This window comes from Camelina sativa, chromosome 11, assembly GCF_000633955.1.
Source record: "Camelina sativa cultivar DH55 chromosome 11, Cs, whole genome shotgun sequence".
NCBI classification, from domain to species: Eukaryota; Viridiplantae; Streptophyta; class Magnoliopsida; order Brassicales; family Brassicaceae; genus Camelina; species Camelina sativa.
This window is the reverse complement of record NC_025695.1, coordinates 49,014,209-49,031,171: the sequence shown is the minus strand read 5'-3', so window position 1 is coordinate 49,031,171 and position 16,963 is coordinate 49,014,209. Positions and strand designations below refer to the sequence as shown.

At 35.2% G+C, this 16,963-nt stretch overlaps 3 protein-coding genes and 1 long non-coding RNA gene across 4 annotated transcripts; all 4 read right to left on the bottom strand.

Moving 5' to 3' along the window:
- LOC104727302 (microtubule-associated protein RP/EB family member 1C-like) lies at positions 1,234 to 3,705 on the bottom strand. Its single transcript, XM_010446371.2, has 6 exons — positions 3,095 to 3,705; positions 2,765 to 2,920; positions 2,549 to 2,652; positions 2,022 to 2,280; positions 1,837 to 1,950; positions 1,234 to 1,745 (listed from the first exon to the last, which is right to left on the bottom strand). The coding sequence occupies exons 1-6, from the start codon at positions 3,215 to 3,217 to the stop codon at positions 1,479 to 1,481; spliced, it is 1,023 nt and encodes a 340-aa protein (XP_010444673.1). The 5' UTR covers positions 3,218 to 3,705; the 3' UTR covers positions 1,234 to 1,478.
- LOC104727301 lies at positions 4,295 to 5,526 on the bottom strand. The gene is made up of 3 exons (XR_758199.2): positions 5,316 to 5,526; positions 4,996 to 5,117; positions 4,295 to 4,754 (listed from the first exon to the last, which is right to left on the bottom strand). It is a non-coding gene; the product is annotated as an uncharacterized LOC104727301 (long non-coding RNA).
- LOC104727300 (probable LRR receptor-like serine/threonine-protein kinase At4g37250) lies at positions 6,182 to 9,172 on the bottom strand. The gene is made up of 2 exons (XM_010446370.1): positions 7,440 to 9,172; positions 6,182 to 6,985 (listed from the first exon to the last, which is right to left on the bottom strand). Exons 1-2 carry the CDS (start codon positions 9,079 to 9,081, stop codon positions 6,351 to 6,353), a joined length of 2,277 nt encoding a protein of 758 aa, XP_010444672.1. The 5' UTR covers positions 9,082 to 9,172; the 3' UTR covers positions 6,182 to 6,350.
- On the bottom strand, positions 12,906 to 14,476 carry LOC104727299 (putative oxidoreductase TDA3). The gene is made up of 2 exons (XM_010446369.2): positions 13,601 to 14,476; positions 12,906 to 13,422 (listed from the first exon to the last, which is right to left on the bottom strand). Exons 1-2 carry the CDS (start codon positions 14,448 to 14,450, stop codon positions 13,043 to 13,045), a joined length of 1,230 nt encoding a protein of 409 aa, XP_010444671.1. The 5' UTR covers positions 14,451 to 14,476; the 3' UTR covers positions 12,906 to 13,042.

Genomic DNA, 16,963 nt, shown 5'->3' with positions numbered 1-16,963 from the left:
TTTTTTTTTTTTTTTTTTTTGGTTTTGGTTTAGTATTATTGTTGATATATTGCTGAAAAGAGGATAGTGTATCCCACTCCAACGGTCAGATCTTAGCTTTTTTCTTTTCAACAAAACAAAAAGAAAAAGCCAAACAAATTTATAAAAAGTAGTACGTACATTTGTCTTGCCCACCAACATCCCACACGGTAAAAGCTCACGTTTTCGTACTACATGGTCTTTATAGTGTTTATACGTTATATCCGGATTAATTTTTAATAAATGAACTCAGCACACAAAATTACATATTCTAATCAACTTCATATTCCATTGAGACTACATATATAATTAGCAAAAATCGCTTAAGATGAAAAAAATAAAAATCGGTGAAAACTAATAATATTAGGGGTTTTGATTATGGGAATACAGAAGATTTTTTTTTAATTTACAATTGTAAAGTACTAGAAATTAGTAATCCGATGTTTTTTATTTTTTAAGGTTTTGAGAGATGACTTCTTTGGCAGATTCAAGGGTGGATTCGACCGCGGCTGCAGCTCCGACAAGAACACCACCGCTAGTTTTGGGGTGAAATTGATGAACCACTTCTATATTTTTTTGCTCTGAAGCTTTCCCCGCCGACGAACGATGCTCCGTTGTTTCCACCACCACTTTTGATGATCCATCCTCCTCTTGTCTTCCTTTAGTCTCCTTTTCCTTTGCAAAATTCAAATTAAATTCATTATTTTTATTACTAAAAGAATAACAATTTATATATACCACAAAGAATACTAATAACATATTCAATACCTGCAAGGCTTTTAGGTTCATATCTGATCAAATTAATTCTTTTTTTTCGAAGAATAAAAAACAACTTGTACAAAACAGAAAATAAAAATTATAAAAGAAAGTTCCCAAAAGAGCATATATATATCGTTGTTTGTGTGGGGTAAACGTAGATCCCGTTCTTGCGTTAGTCTTCCTAAACTTTTCCAAAGTATTTGATTGGCCAGCCCGAGTCTTAGGAAACATTTTTGCTTCTGTACCTATATGGCCGACAACGCCGTAATTAACATGCGATTTCACACGATTATGCAAAATTACTATTTTATGTTTGATCACTCTACACTGTTTACTAATCAATAAGATGTGAAACTGTATGCCAAAACATATTATACCATAATGATCACAAGAGACGTGAAACTGTAGGAGCCAAAACATATTATACCATAATGATCATCACAAAAGATGTGAAACTGTAGGAACCAAAACATATTATACCATAATGATCACAAAAGATGTGAAACTGTAGGAGCCAAAACATATTATACCATAATGATCACAAAACATCACAACAAATGATATTTTCAACAGAGTACTAGTACTAGTAGATTTATAAGAGAAGGGATATGGAATTTTTTTTCAAACATAGAGCCAGATTCTCTCTGAGAGAGAATGTTTTCATAATAGAGTAGTATTATAGCAAGTAGTAGCTAATTGATTCAGCAGGTCAAGAGAGGAGATGAACCACTGCATTTGACATCAGAAGCATCAGAAAGGCGTTGTCTTGGAGAGAGTGTTGTAATCGCCGCAGCTTCTACGTCGTGATTCACTATGAGTTTCCTCTTCTGCGACTCTATTACACTGTTTCTTCTCTCTTCTGATCCTTCAGCAATGGGGCTCAAAGTCTGTATCTCTGCCGTCTCAGCTGCTGCTCCAACGTCTTCTCTATCAGCTGCGTATAGGATTCTTTTTATGGAGCCAACAAGCTGCGGAACAAAAAAGAGTGATGATGATTTTTTAAAACATTTATGGAGTTTTCTTATAACTGAGACAGAGAAGAAAAGACTTTTTGCATACAGGTAAGTGCTCTGTGTCTGGGTTTTGGCAGAGAATCTCCACATCTCTTAGTTTAGAGAAATAGAAGTCTCTTTCTTTCTCTAAGCTGTCTATGTAGAGTTTCAGTTCTGTGATCTGTGTGATAAAAGAAGTGGGTTACTGAGCTATATATAGACTTTAATGTTGTGTGCTGAGAGAAACAGTACCTTTTCATCATAAGCAGGCACTGGTTTAGATTGTTTAGCTGATGGTTTTGAAGCGTGGTGATGATTCCCAGTTGAAGAGTGGTGGTGATTCCCGGAGTTGGAGGATTGTGGTTCGTGTTTACGGGTTCCATTAGAAGACGAAGGTCTAGGTGCAGCTGAAGAAGAAGAACTCTTGGCTGATTGTTGTGTAGCTGCAGCAGCTCTCTTGGTTGCTTCTTTTCCTCCTTTGCTGGCTTCTCTTCTCTCCAGTGCGTGGTAACTAACAATGAAAACAAATACAAGAGAGCAGTTTCAGAGACGAGTATATATGAATGAATTTGGATCATATAATGCTAAAACTTCATAGAAACAGTATATATGAACTTAAAGATTGTTGAATTTATATATCTATGAGCAGAAGAGCCAGAACATATGATACTAACTTTTTCCTCATAGTCAATTTTGGTTTTAACTTAATGAAATGGATTCAAGAGTCACATAGCAATCCAAGTTAAGAGATAGGTTGTGATAGTAGCAGCAAAACTTACTTATGCTGGCCTCCATTAACAGAATCACAGTACTTCTTCATCCACTGCATAAACTCCAAGTTATCCAATGGCCTTCCCTTAACGAGTTTGCTCACTTCGATGTGCTACACAGCCATAAAATTAAAACCACACAAAGTCAGTTCTACTATATATGCCTGGAAGAATCAAGACCCCCCACAAAAAAAAAAAAAAATAGTGAAAAAGTAAGAAGAAGACCTTAGTGAGCTTGAGTTTATTAAAGACATCCTGAAGAACTTTATAGTTCTGAATCATCTCATACTCGCTCTTGGCATCAAAATTAACCTTGTGCATCGGAACAGTTCCAGGGTGTACCGAATCCATTAGCTGACAATGAACAGCGCCTGAACTAGCCTATATACAATAATCATCCATAATCCAATTTTCAGATCCAGATCAAACAACAACAACAACACGCAGATAGAGAAAAAATTCATCGAATCTGTACTCAAATTCCCAAATCAAAACAGATAAAAAACGAGATCCTCCGATTCCAAATTCCAAAACGAGATTGATTAGGTTTTTTACCTCTTCGACTTTGGAGAGATTAAGTTGGAGAGTGGAGTTAATCCAAGCCAGAATCTCCGATCTACCAACGAAATAAGCAGAATCCATCATCCCAATGTTCGTAGCCATCTCCGATTTGCTCATATTCGACTCTCTCTCTCTCTCTTTCTCTCTCTAACGGCTCTTTTGAAATTAGAGGAGAAGACCCAATACAAAAAAAAAAAACAAAGATAGGGAAATGGAGAAGAGACGAGAGCGGAGTTTTCAATTCAAAATGCAAATATCCGAATCTTTCTTTACTCGCTCTGGCTATTTCGGATCCGGGTTCTTTTAATAGGCCTATCCATCCAAGCCTTTTTAATCGAAAGCCCAAAATATTGTAAGACCCTACCTCATTCCTTGTATATCCACGCCTTTTTCGTCAAATTTCATTTAACTTGAAATTGAAATGTCGATATACATACAATTTCAAGCCAATCCGACAGACTATACGTATCAATAATCTTTATAATTTATAAATAATCTTTTTTTGTTCGAGGACATATTTTTTGTCTTTCTTATAGTCAAGAAATAAAACTTAAAAAGCTTTAAAGCTTTGAAGCTTAACTAAAAAAACTTGAATACTATAAAGTTTAAGTTTTCAATAAAATATTATGTACTTAAATACTAAATAAACATTCAAATTTGTGGAATGTTTAACAAAATTTCAACCAAAATCCAATTAGTACATAATATTTTTTATGTCACTTAACTTTAAGTTTTCAATAAAATTTGTTATTTAAATTTGTTAAGTTTAGAGTAAAAAATAAAACTAATTTTAAATTTTAGTTTTTAATTAAATGAAAGACCTAAACTTAAATACTAAATACACATGACAAAACGGAAACAGACCCAATTTGTGGAATGTCTAACGAAATTAATTGCATCCAAAATCTAGTTATTCCATAATGTTTTTGTAATTTTGTAATTTAAGTTTAAGTTTTCATTTAATTTTTATTTAAATCTGTTAAGTTTTAGAATAAAAAATAAAACATTTTTAATTAATTGAAAAACCTTAACTTAAATACTAAATACGCATAACAAAACGGAAACAAGTCGAATTTGTGGAATGTCTAACAAAATTAATTGCATCCAAAATCCAGTTAGTCCATAATATTTTTTGTAATTTAGTATTTAAGTTTAAGTTTTCGTTTAATTTCTATTTAAATTTGTTAAGTTTAGAATTAAAAATAAAACTAATTATAACTTTTAGTTTTTAATTGATTGAAAAAACTAAACTTAAATACTAAATACACACATAACAAAACGGAACCAAGTCGAATTTGTGGAATGTCTAACGAAATTAATTGCATCCAAAATCCAGTTAGTCCATAATGTTTTTTTTTTGTAATTTAGTATTTAAGTTTAAGTTTTCATTTAATTTTTAATTTCTAGTTTTTATATAGTTAGTTAGAAAGAGAAAAAAAATAAAGAGATGAAAAGAAGAGTTACCTGGCTCAGGAATGGATGAGAAATTAAGGGAGGGAATCTGATTGTTGTTGACCCACTTCCATTCTTCCATCATATGCCTTCTTATTTGTTGGACTGTTAACGTAGTTGCAGCAGCAGCCACAACACAAAAAAAAACTGTCGATATCCCTCCATAATATCTCCATCTTCTCAATTTGTTTTATAACAACAACTGCAAATACAAACAAAAGATGTAAACAGATCGGCAGTAAACTTGTAAACTTCCAGATTGAAGAAACAATTTCTAAGACAATTCTAGAGCATGAAGAAAAAACAATTAATCTTTTTTCGAAACTTTATTAAGACATTGAATATGTTTATGAAGAAACTTTACTAAGACAATTTCTAAGACAACTTTTAACTATGAAGCTATCCCAAAAACCTATGAATATGTTTATTATATCAGAGCTTACCCATAAACGATTGTAATGGCATTGAGGAGAAGAATACTCGTAAATATCGTAGAATCAACAAAAGAAAGCTCCGTGATGAGTCCGTTTTACTGGAACTAGTCGTGTGCGGAGGAGACGAGAAGCTTTGGGAAGGGAACAAAAAAAAATCTGTATTAAGATTTTAGCAATTATTTGTTTTCCATGTGACTAAACAAACAAAAAAAATCAAAGCTTGAGCAAAAAAGATAAGTAAAATCAATTCGATAGGAATGGTGGTATAAACGAACAATTTTTTAATGCAAACAAGATCGAAAAATAGGAAAGTAAAAAAAAAAAGTTACCTTTTTTTGAGAACAAATTGCAGGTTGCTTCGATCAGCTGTCGGAGGCGTAGAACAGAACATGTTGACGTTTAATTGCTTGATGATGAAAGAAGAAGAACAAGGAGACGCAGGTTATATATATTACGAACAAAACCCCATTGGATTAGTTAGATTTGATTGATGATGATAATCGGAAATTAGAAGAAGAAGACACGAGATGAAGAGCTATCGATGAGTCTCTCTTCTCTGAGGGTTATTATATAGAAACAACATACATATGTCGGTTTATTTTCACTTTTCAATGGATAAAAAAAAACAAAAAGGTAATTTTCTTTTTTTTTTTGAGTTAGAGAAAAAAGGGAAATATTGTTGTCGAACGCGTTGGGAAAGTAATGTAAATAGTGTAATTAACGGCTATAAGTGTCTAATCAGTAATAACGTAATGATTACTGCGGTGTAATCTCTCTGTCTACACACGAGATAGACTTATGGGCCGGGCTTAGGGTCTGCTACTGGATCCAACTCTTTTTAGCTCGTTAGTTATCCACCCTAAGAATCCATTATTTGAGATTCAATATGTGGGATTATCCAGTATCATTATAAAACTTTTATATATAAAATATCAATAAATTTATAATATTAATTTTTTTTGTTTTACGCTATGTTATATTCCATCCGTTTCAAAATATAAGATGTTTTAACTAAAAGACGCAGATTAAGAAATCTTTACTTTTAACAAGTTCAATCAATCAGAAACAATACTGCATAATATAAAATACTAAACTAATCTAAATGTTGCATAGAAACTTGAAAACATCTTATATTATGAAATAAAAAACTTCTCTAAAACATTTTATATTTTGAAACGGAAGGAGTATAACAGGAGAGGAGAGGTCTCGACTGGACCAGATATCACCACTAAATATAATAAATCCAAACATAAATTTAAAATCAGAGGAGGCCACATGAGAATTTTTAAGAACATAAAAACTCGCCTATTAATCTAACTCCTAATTACACACAGTCAGGAAATATTTCTTATTATTATTGTTGATTAAAATGAATGAGGGAATCTCTCGAGAACTTGTAACGCCTCTTTGATATTATTAGGCCTTCTCTGTGGTATCGGAGATGCACAAGCTAGACCCATTTTCAAACATGCCAACACCGCTTCTTCTTTGCCTTCTAATTCCCCCCGTATAGCAACGTCCGCCATCCGAATCGCCCGCTCACCGTCATCAATCACGAGGCCATTAACCTGTCCAAGCTCGTCCACCACCACGATCTTTCCCGTTAGCAACTCAAGAAGAATAACTCCGAATGAGTACACGTCCCACTTCGGATTCGCTTTTATGCTCCGGAGAGATTCAGGAGCGTTGTAAGGTAACCCGACTGAACTAGGACTTGGACTTGGACTCGGTCCAAACTCAAGAGATGTTGTTGATCTCTTGCTTCCGAATATGGGAGCTGATCCACCGGCTCTATAACTCATGTCGCCAATTAAAAGCTTTTCAAGGCCAAAATCCGCAACTTTAGGCTCCATATCCAAACCCAAAAGGATATTACTAGGCTTAAGGTTCCCATGCACATACTTCTTGTCGTGTATGTACGTTAGCCCTCGAGCTATGCCTTTAGCTATCTTGAGCCGAGCCTCCCAAGGTAAATGACAAGGAGAGGAGCCCACTTTCCCTGGCAATAAAAGGAAAGAAAAAACAAGCCCGTATATTAGGTGAAATCGAACATATATATGTTGTTGTGTGTACACGTTAGCAAATCCCACACTGTTACTTATCAATACAAAAAGACAAAAGTGAAGCAACGGACTTGCTTCTGTCAATACAAAATTACAAAACCTTTTTATATGTGGGGGACTCGACTCAAAAACAGAGAGATTTCACAGAAACACAGAACTGTCACTATCTTGCGCTTGAGATATTAGCTTACGATAAGAAGAAGAAGAAAAAAATCAATTTCGAGACTCCCCGTTGACTCTTGTCCGATCATTAACTGACATACTTTTTTAGTTGGAACCAACTCTCTGACTCCGAGACCGACACTCTGCTTATGTTAGCCAACTAATAAATGATTCTACTAACGTAAGCGCGCATTAAATCAGATTGAACGGAGAAAAGGGGAGACTTACGGTAACGGGCGTTAGCGAGACTGCCGTTAGGGACAAAATCGTAAATGACAAGCTTCTCGTCGGATCCCCAATAGAAACCTCGAATTCGTACCAGGTTTGGATGTACCAGTTTAGCCACGGCCCGAACCTGAGCTTCGAAATCTCTAAACCGGTCTAAACCGCATTCAGCTATACGTCTAACCGCCACGGCCGTTCCGTCTTGGAGAACCGCTTTATACATAATGCTCGAACCGGTGGCTCCCAAAATATAAGCCGAAGCTTTGAGAAGCGTTTCGATCTCGAGCTCTTTCTCTGAGTCGAGATTCACTAACGTGCCTTTCTTGTCTTGATCGTCCAATCCTGACCGTCGGTGATTTGGTCCGACGGAGTTCTCTTCTTCGGATCCCGATGTATCGGATTCTTCTTCCTCTTCTTCGTCTTCGCAGTCACCGTCGACGTAGATGGTTTTGCGTAGACAGTACCATTTTGAGACCTTGGAATCTGTTGATGACGTGGACCATTTTGACGTAGCCGTTACGGTCTTCCGTTTCCTCGACTGGTAAATGTAGAAAAACACAATCCCGAGGATAGCTAAACCGGCAATGTCACCGACAACGATCCCAATTATAAGAACCGGTTTATGATCCCATTTTGGTTTCTGACCGGTTTTGGAGCTGATTGGGTTGTTGGTTAAGCCGATCGTATTTGGTATAGCAGCTAATGCCGGAGGAGAATCTGGTGTCAGCGATGATGGAGGTGGAGATGTTGTTGCTTCACCGTCACGGCAAGGGTGTTTTGCCGGGTCTGTCCCGCAGAGACCCGGGTTACCGGAAAAGGAGTTGGATTCTTGGTTACCGAGAACCCGAAAACCCGGGATTTGACCCGTGAGCTGGTTGAAAGAGATATCTACGGTGGCGTATTCCGGGATATCGTCGGCGAAACCTGACGGAATCTCGCCGGAGATTCTGTTGTACGAAGCGTTGAAATAGCGTAAACGATTCCCTCCGAAATGTGACGGCAACGAGCCTTTGATCAAGTTCGACGACAGGTCGAGATACTCCGTCGACTTGAAACCTCCCGGGATCTCGCCGGAGATATGGTTGTTCTTCAGTGATATCTCCGTTAAGTTCGTATTCCATCCCAAAGTCTTCGGCAGTTCTCCGAAGAAGGAGTTACCGGAGAGGTTCAACGCCTGGAGATTCAAAAGCGCGCCAAAACTCGCCGGTAACTCGCCGGAGATGTGATTATCCGACAGATCAAGAAACCTAAGCTCCGTCGCGTTGAGAAGCGAGACCGGGAAAGAACCATTGATATAGTTGTTCGAAAGATCAAGCCTTTGAAGAGAACTGAGAGAACCCAAATTAGAAGGAAGAGTACCGGAAAGCTTCGAGCTAGGAAGCGAAAGAACAGTCACGTGCCGGGAAGAGACATCGCACGTGACGCCACGCCAAGAGCAAGGAGTCTCGTCCTCGAACCTCCAGCTCCGCAAAACTGAAAGAGGATCGTCGACGATCGAGTAACGGAAAGAGAGGAGAAGAACACCGTCTGTGCTCAGAGCATGAGATGATCGGTCACATAGGAAGAAGAAGAACAAAACGGTAATTAGAAAAAGATAACGTCGGAGATCATCGGCGGCGAGTGTCGTCATGGTGAGCTTACGCATAGATAGAAAAGGCCATGTGAGTGTGAGCGATATGAAAGTGCTTATCTCTTTATGGAATTCTTGATTTCCGTAAAACTATATACTCCATAGTAATTAAAAATAAAATAAAAACTATATTACTAATATATCCTATGTAAATTGCACGGAATATGATAACAAAAGCTTAACACTATTTTTCCTATTTCGTAAATTATGCTGACGTCGCTTTGTCGTTTTTCACGTTTATAATCAACGTGGACCAAATCATGTTCATCATTGTTTACATTGATCTTTCAAAAGAAACATAACACAAAACCCATATAAATCCGGATATTCTTGTAACACAAATCTTTGCTAGATCACAAGAAACACTATACTATATAATAAATGATTTCTATTATTCCTTTTGACTGTGTGATGAGTTCTAAGAGAAAAATTGTGACGTGAGATTACACATATCGATCATGTGATGCTGTGGGAATATTTGTATTATTAACCAATTAACTTAATATATTATGGACCATGATCAGATGGGAGAATAGTATCTTTGCTATAAGACATTCACAAAAAGTTCGAAGTTTTTGCAGGTCTGACTTGGATTTACTTCTACTATCTATATGTTATGACCGTTTTATTATTATTTTCCTTATTACCGACCTCTGATCATAGTACATCTCTTATAGATAGATATAGGCTAATTAAACTAATGTTGTGATTCGTTATAATATTGACTTTATGCGCGAAACACACATAAATTAAAAAACAAGTGCTTCCTACCAAAAAAAAAGTACGTTAATTTAATAACTGTATTAATCTCTGTTTTGCTTCAGGCTTGTAACTTTACATATACCAAAAACAAAATCTAAAGATATAGTTAATGTTTCTGGAATCTTTATAGTATAGATTAACATGTATGGGGTAATAATCCCAATGGATCACGAGAGGTAGATTGAATAAAAGAGGAAATAACAAAAACAACTAAACAGTTATGTGTTCCATCAAAAAGATATAAATGTGGTACTGTTATCTACCTCCGGAGGTCAACATCACACGTAAAAAAAATAAATGCTTTGTCAAGATTAATGTACGCCCGGTCAAATTAAATTTAAAATCGGTCCCCGTTTTTAATTTTAGCGAGCGTCATTGTGGTCCTTTGTTTCTTTTGTATTTGATTTCCAAATCGCGATTTTTTTAATTTTTATTACACGTATATGTTTTTACCATTGGAATTTATTTGATTTTAACACCACATATGTCAAGGCTGCTTAAAACAAACCAATGAAATCGCTAGACCGAAACAATGGATCAAGTCGTACAAATTGTCAAAAATATAATTTTAGACTCTATTTCTCAACTGCGTTATAATCCATCTGGATTCATAGTATACTTTTTTTCAACAATATTTTCAAAGAAAATGCGTTGACGAAAAATTAATTAAATGTGTTAACATGTCGGTACGTAATATCAAAATCATTTATAATGGTTACTATTCAAAAGTAAAAAAACAATTTTCTAAGTTTTATTTCTGTGGTGTGTGAAACAATAAAACATGAGTGTCGTGTAGTCCAAGTTACAGACGTTGGGCTTATTAATTACCATACAATAACGCTTTCATATTGACCACTATTCAATATTTCGTTTTCGTAACATATTTTTGTTTTATACTATTTCTCAAACGTATATTTATACTACTTGCTAATGTTTAAACGAAATTTACTATTGATGTTGTGTGTGAACAATACCCATAACAGTGATATAGGATTCATAGTTTGTTTTCGACTGTAAATTGTCAGAGCGCATTTAATTTATAGAAGTTAAAATTCATTTTACAAAATTAGACAAGGTAGGTTTCGAGATTCAGTTCACAATTTATTCACCGTTGTGGTTTCTTTTTATCTCCATCTCTCTTTTTAGACGTAAACATTTTGGTAAAAATGCTCGTACGTACGTATGTAATTAGCCAGTAAAGTTTTCAATACGAATATATACAAGATGTAACCATACAATATTAATTAGAGAATGGCTGCTAGTTTGGCGGTGGAAAAAGACGTGAGATACATCAAAAATGGCGTTTTCTACTTACCATTTTGCAAAACTCCAAACTTGTTATCGTCTTGCAAACAAATTATAATTCAATCCCTGATTTCGACAATTTTTCAAACAGTGATAATATATAATAATACAACACTGCGAATTGTCACTTGATCGGTCGGGTGTTTTTGGATATATTATGATATCTGTTATGACTTTTTTTACATTCTTCATTTTCTTCCACATAAATGATTTATAGATTGAAGTCTAGAAAATAAAATTGTTATAATTCCTAGATAGTATATGATAATTATGCCAATAATATTGGGATACAAACCGAGTCCCACATCTGAAGTTTAAAGGGACTATTATTAGTATATAAAGGGTTAGGATCAATCTACTAATTGCCAATTGATTTTTAGTTAGAAGCTCAAGATAAACCCAAATTTAATATGGTATTAGAGCCCAAGGTTAAAAATTCTGGTGGACCTAGAAAAGTGGATACGAACATGCCTCTTGTTAACCTGAGTAATAGGACCCAAGAAAGGGTTTATTATCGGTTCAAGTGGAATCGGTTCGAAATGGAGTTATCATCTCGAAAAGACGTGTTAAGATCCCATATGTGGTCCTTGGTTTGAAGAGGAGGTTGTTTGGATACAAACCAAGTCCGACATCTGAAATTTAAAGAGACTATCATTAATATATAAATGGTTAGGATCAATCTACTAATTGCCAATTAATTTTTAGTTAGAAGCGGAAGATAAACCCAAATTTAATAAATGATATTAAGATTTTTATTGATTCTATGAAGTGAACACGTCGAAGCCATTTCTGGTAGTAAGCTACTACTATCTAGTGACTTTTTTTAACAACGACAGATGATTAGAATGATTAAGTGAAATGGGTCATGATTATTTAATTGTTATTGACATTTTTTTCAAAAGACAAAAGCTTAAAAAACTGCCTTTGCTTTGTTAACGATGTGACAGAAATTAAAGAGAGATATGGTCTTTCTTCTTCCTCTTTTACTAATCATCATCTTATGTATTCTTCTTTTTATAAAGTAATCATATTTATTCTAGGTTTATAAATAACTAATCTAACAATTAATTAGGAGTATATTATTAAAATGATACTGTAGTATAACTAGTAGAATATGTTCATCATAGTTATTAATACATGCGCTTGACAAAAAAAAGAAGTTATTAATACATGCTGGCGAGTAATAAATTTGTAACATTTATTATTATTTAGCTTTTCAAAGAGGTGTAATGGATGGTCTTGAAGATATATTTCAATCGCTTTTTTCTTAGGTTTTTTTTTCTTTCTTTTTATGGAGCCTTTTAGAAAGCTTACAAAGGAATTGGATACAAAATTAAAAAGGCCGAAAAGCTTCACATATGAAAAAGCTTGGGAATAAAATTTAGCAAATCACGTGTAAGATGATTCGAAGGTTAAGATAAAATACTTTTATGATGATGTTAATTTTAAAGATAATATTCTCATTGGATTGGTTTTGTGCGTCCCTTAACGGGTAAGTAAAAAGTAATGTGAAACCCATTGGCATCGCAAATTAAAAGCTTTTATCTATCAGTCAGTCCATTTGGTTGGGCATACGATGCTGTGTTCTCATTTTTATATTGTTTAATAATAAATGAAAAATTCAGAAATAGACCTAAAAAGGCTAATTGGTGAAAAACCAACTTACTATTATTACTCAATTGAGTTTAAAGATTACTTGCAATTTGAAGATAATTCTACCAATAATAGATTTTGGTTTAATTACAATTTGGTTTTAGATCTAACCGGTGCGATCAACAAAAATGCTCAACGGTTACAAAATACAATCACGCATCATTAACACATTAAAGGATCCCTCGCAATCACACATCATCGAACAGATTATATAGCTTACATATCTATGAACACACTATATACAGTAGTAACAGTACTAAACCCTTCCTCTTCGTTTGCTAAACCGGGAAGGACTAAACCGACTAAGATCAACACTAGTGGCTACGCCATCTACAATAAGCTCAGCTAATGCAGCACCAGTGGCTGGACCATTAAGAATCCCCCAGCAACTATGTCCTGTGGCTACATAACAACCCTTGATTCCTGGAGTCTCTCCGATCACAGGGACTCCATCGTCCGTACTGGGCAAAAAACACGCTTGCTCTGCTTTCACTAGAGCGTTTTCTTCGTTCAGATAGCTCGAGACTGTTTTAGCTACTCTCTTGAGGACCTGGATTGATTCAGGATTGGTTGTGACCTGATCTGGATCATCAGGTACTTCTTCTTGTGATGACATTCCACATATGTACACTTCACCTGTCCCACAAACAACAATAAAACATACCAATTACTTCTCTCTCATCTTCCGTTACTTGTATCAGTTTCATATTATCTTAATCAGACTTTTGCATTAATCCTCAGTTATTGAAAGCAGATGATCCAATGTGAAGCTAAACTTAGATAGAAAATCACACGAAAGAACCGAAGATATTACCTGTAGGACGAGGGTATACTTCAGGGTCCAAAGCTTCACCACCATGAGAAGGATGATAAGTTAAGAAAAGAGCATGAGGCGTTATAGCATTTGGTTCCTTCGGTTCCAAGACAATGCTATGAGCTTTCGTACCGTAAACCCTAAAAATCGAAGACAACAGCTCAAATTTACTCGACCATGGACCCATCGCCAGAACCACCTTACCAGTATCGATAACTCTCCCACCTTCAAGCACCACCGCGTCAACTCTCCCTGATTCCACTCTCACCTCTTCCAATTTCCCGATCACAACCTCAACACCATACTTCTCCGTCGCCGTCGCTAACAGCTTCCGAGTGAACAGCTGAGGATGCACTTGCGCTGTGGTTTGCGTCGTACCAATCGTCGATGGGGTTTTAGCTGGGCCGTTGACCCAATCCGGTAAGCCCAAACCGCCAGAACCGGGTTTAGATTCCGTCACGGCGAGGCTAAGAGTCGTGAGCGGTCTGTATCCATACGATTCGACGCCGTTTAGCTCCTCAGCGAGCGATCGATGGAGGTTAAAGCTCGCGCGTGCTAAAGGCGCAACAGGGCTTCCATCGCACCAATCAAAAGCGAGAAATCCGCCGGCTTTACCGGAAGCAGCGCACGCGACGGCTGATTTCTCGACGAGAGTGACGGCGATTCCTTTCTTGGCGAGGAAATAAGCAGTGCAAACGCCGATTACGCCGCCGCCGCATACAACGACCCGATTTGAGGTTTCTCCATCGATTTGGTTTTTTGCTGCCATTGATTTCGATGACTTGGAGCGGATCGTGATTGTTCGTCGGGTTAACGCCGGAGGGAATAATAACGATGAGATCGCCGCCATTAGCGAGATGACGTGGATGACTCCTCGAGTCCACACGTTTGTTAGGAAATTATTTATTGGGCCTTATATTGTTATTGGGCCGATACTTTTAAACTCATTTGAAGGATTCTTGTGCACTGTTGTCTTGGGATATGTTGCATGTAATCTCATTAGATACCATTTGGATAGATTGGTTGAATGTTGAAATGAATCAATTAAGCAGGATGAGTGATTTAAAAATATGATTAGAACATGTAACAATTTGGTTGCGAATCTTAGTCCGTAAGTTTAAAATGTTTAAAAAAAAATAAACTGAGTAAAGATAATATTTTATACTATATATCATTTTCTATATAATTTTGTACATATCAGACCGATCAAAGATATAATTTAACTATCTTTGTAAAATAATCTATTTATCTTACCCTTAACTCCATAGATTAAATATATTGTAAGTTTAGGGAATAAACGGTAGTTTTATTGAAGAATATAATATATTGACTCAGTTCAATTCGTTGTAGTCCTCCGCGAAAAATAATATCCCACCACATTCCTTCTTTGTTCAGGGATTTTCTTTCCAATGTAGAATATACAAAAAATTTTGTAGTCACTGATGTCGGAGCTATAAGTCACTCCAACACTTGGCTCAAACTCAAACGATGGTCCCTTGGGGAAGAAGGAGAGTCTCCCTCGTACAAGGGTTGCATATCCATATATGCAGATCACAAAACTTGCTTTCTACCTCTTCGTCAGAAAACAAATTCACGCAGCAGATAAGTCCTTTAAAGGATGAAATCATGTACATGAAGTCCTCGTGGCTTCTTTGAGATGGATCACTAGTGTTTAGGAGGCAACGTTTAAAACTCTTTGCATCCCTCAAATACAACTTCATTGCTCCCTCCATAATAGGACAAAAAATTAACGAGGGATTCTTCCTTGATTGCTCTAACTGCAGCTTGTAAAAATATTTGGTACCAATTAATAGATACTCTGCATCAACAAAACAGAGACATGGAATGTTGTTAGATTTGGTTGCGAATCTTAGTCCGTAAATTTTAAATATTTTAAAAAAAAAAACTGAATGAAGATAATATTTTTATACTATATATCATTTTGTATATATCAGACCGATCAAGAATATAATTTAACTATCTTTGTAAAATAATCTATTTATCTTACCCTTAACTCCATAGATTAAATATATTGTAAGTTTAGAGAATAGAAGGTAGCTTTATTAAAGAATATAATATATTACAAACTTTTATCACAAACATGTTATAATTTTTTCACCGGTAAATAAAAAAAAATAAAATGAATTAACTCTCCATTTAAATTATAAGAACGTTAGGTGTTACAACCCCAAACATCTCATCAATGAGAATTGAGTCAGCAACATCAAAAGTTCTCTCAAATTCAATTTTGTGAGCTTTTTTTACGATTTACATAGTTAAATGAATTACCATTCGCTTTCTGATTTTTTATGGTTCACAACCACAAATATAATAGTATATTTGAAAATTTTAGATGATATGTCTTGTGGGGAAGCATATATACAAAAATAGATACTTTTGATGCAATGGACTTTCAATCTTTGATCGAATGTCAAACATGGCAAATAATAGAGCATCATGTACATTCAAATCTAATAATTGGTTTTATATTTCAAAAACCATATAAAAGCAACTAAGACCGTAAAATATTTATAACGAATATGACATGCTAACGTATTTGTACCAAAACTGTTTGAAGTAGTAATAATAGTGAAAAGACCAAAATAGCTGAAAAGGTTATAATTTTCTTAAATGATTCATAAATCTTTATCTATCTACCTTTTTATCACGTATTTTTGGTTGTTCTTGCAAAAACATAGAGTTTAGTTTTCTGAATCCATTGTTTTTGCATTTCAAGTACACACATGATACCATTTTTACGATGTTTAATACAAACAATAATATGAATTAGTATTTAATTAATCTTTTTGGATAAAAAAAGTTAATACTTCGTACCAAAGCATTTCTCTTTAGAGTTTGAAACTTACAATGGATAAGTTGGAGGCAAACCTTACCATGAACTTTTTCGGCATCGCGTATTCAAATTATGAATGCTAGTGATATATTTTTCTATTGTAGTACTTTCACAATTTGTTAGGAAATGAACCAAAATGTTGATTGATTAGATGTTTTTTGAAGTTGAAAAGGACTGTTAAAAATAAATAATTGAAAAGGACAAGTGACCAAAACAATCACACAGGCCATTCCAAATTTGGGCTCCACCACTTTGACGACAAAAGCCCATTAATAGGGCGGCTCCTTCTTCGGCCTTTCATCAACCACACATACCCTACTAATGATTATTTTATATTTTATATATTTATGAACTACTGTGATGTTTTCAATTTTCAGTTCGACCCGCCGAAACTTTTCATATAATATTACATATTTCATTCTGTTTATAAACAGAGGCTTCTTTGTGTTGACTGAAATTGGTTTTCTATATTTAAAAAGTTTCTGCAGTTTTAGGAAATATATAAAACC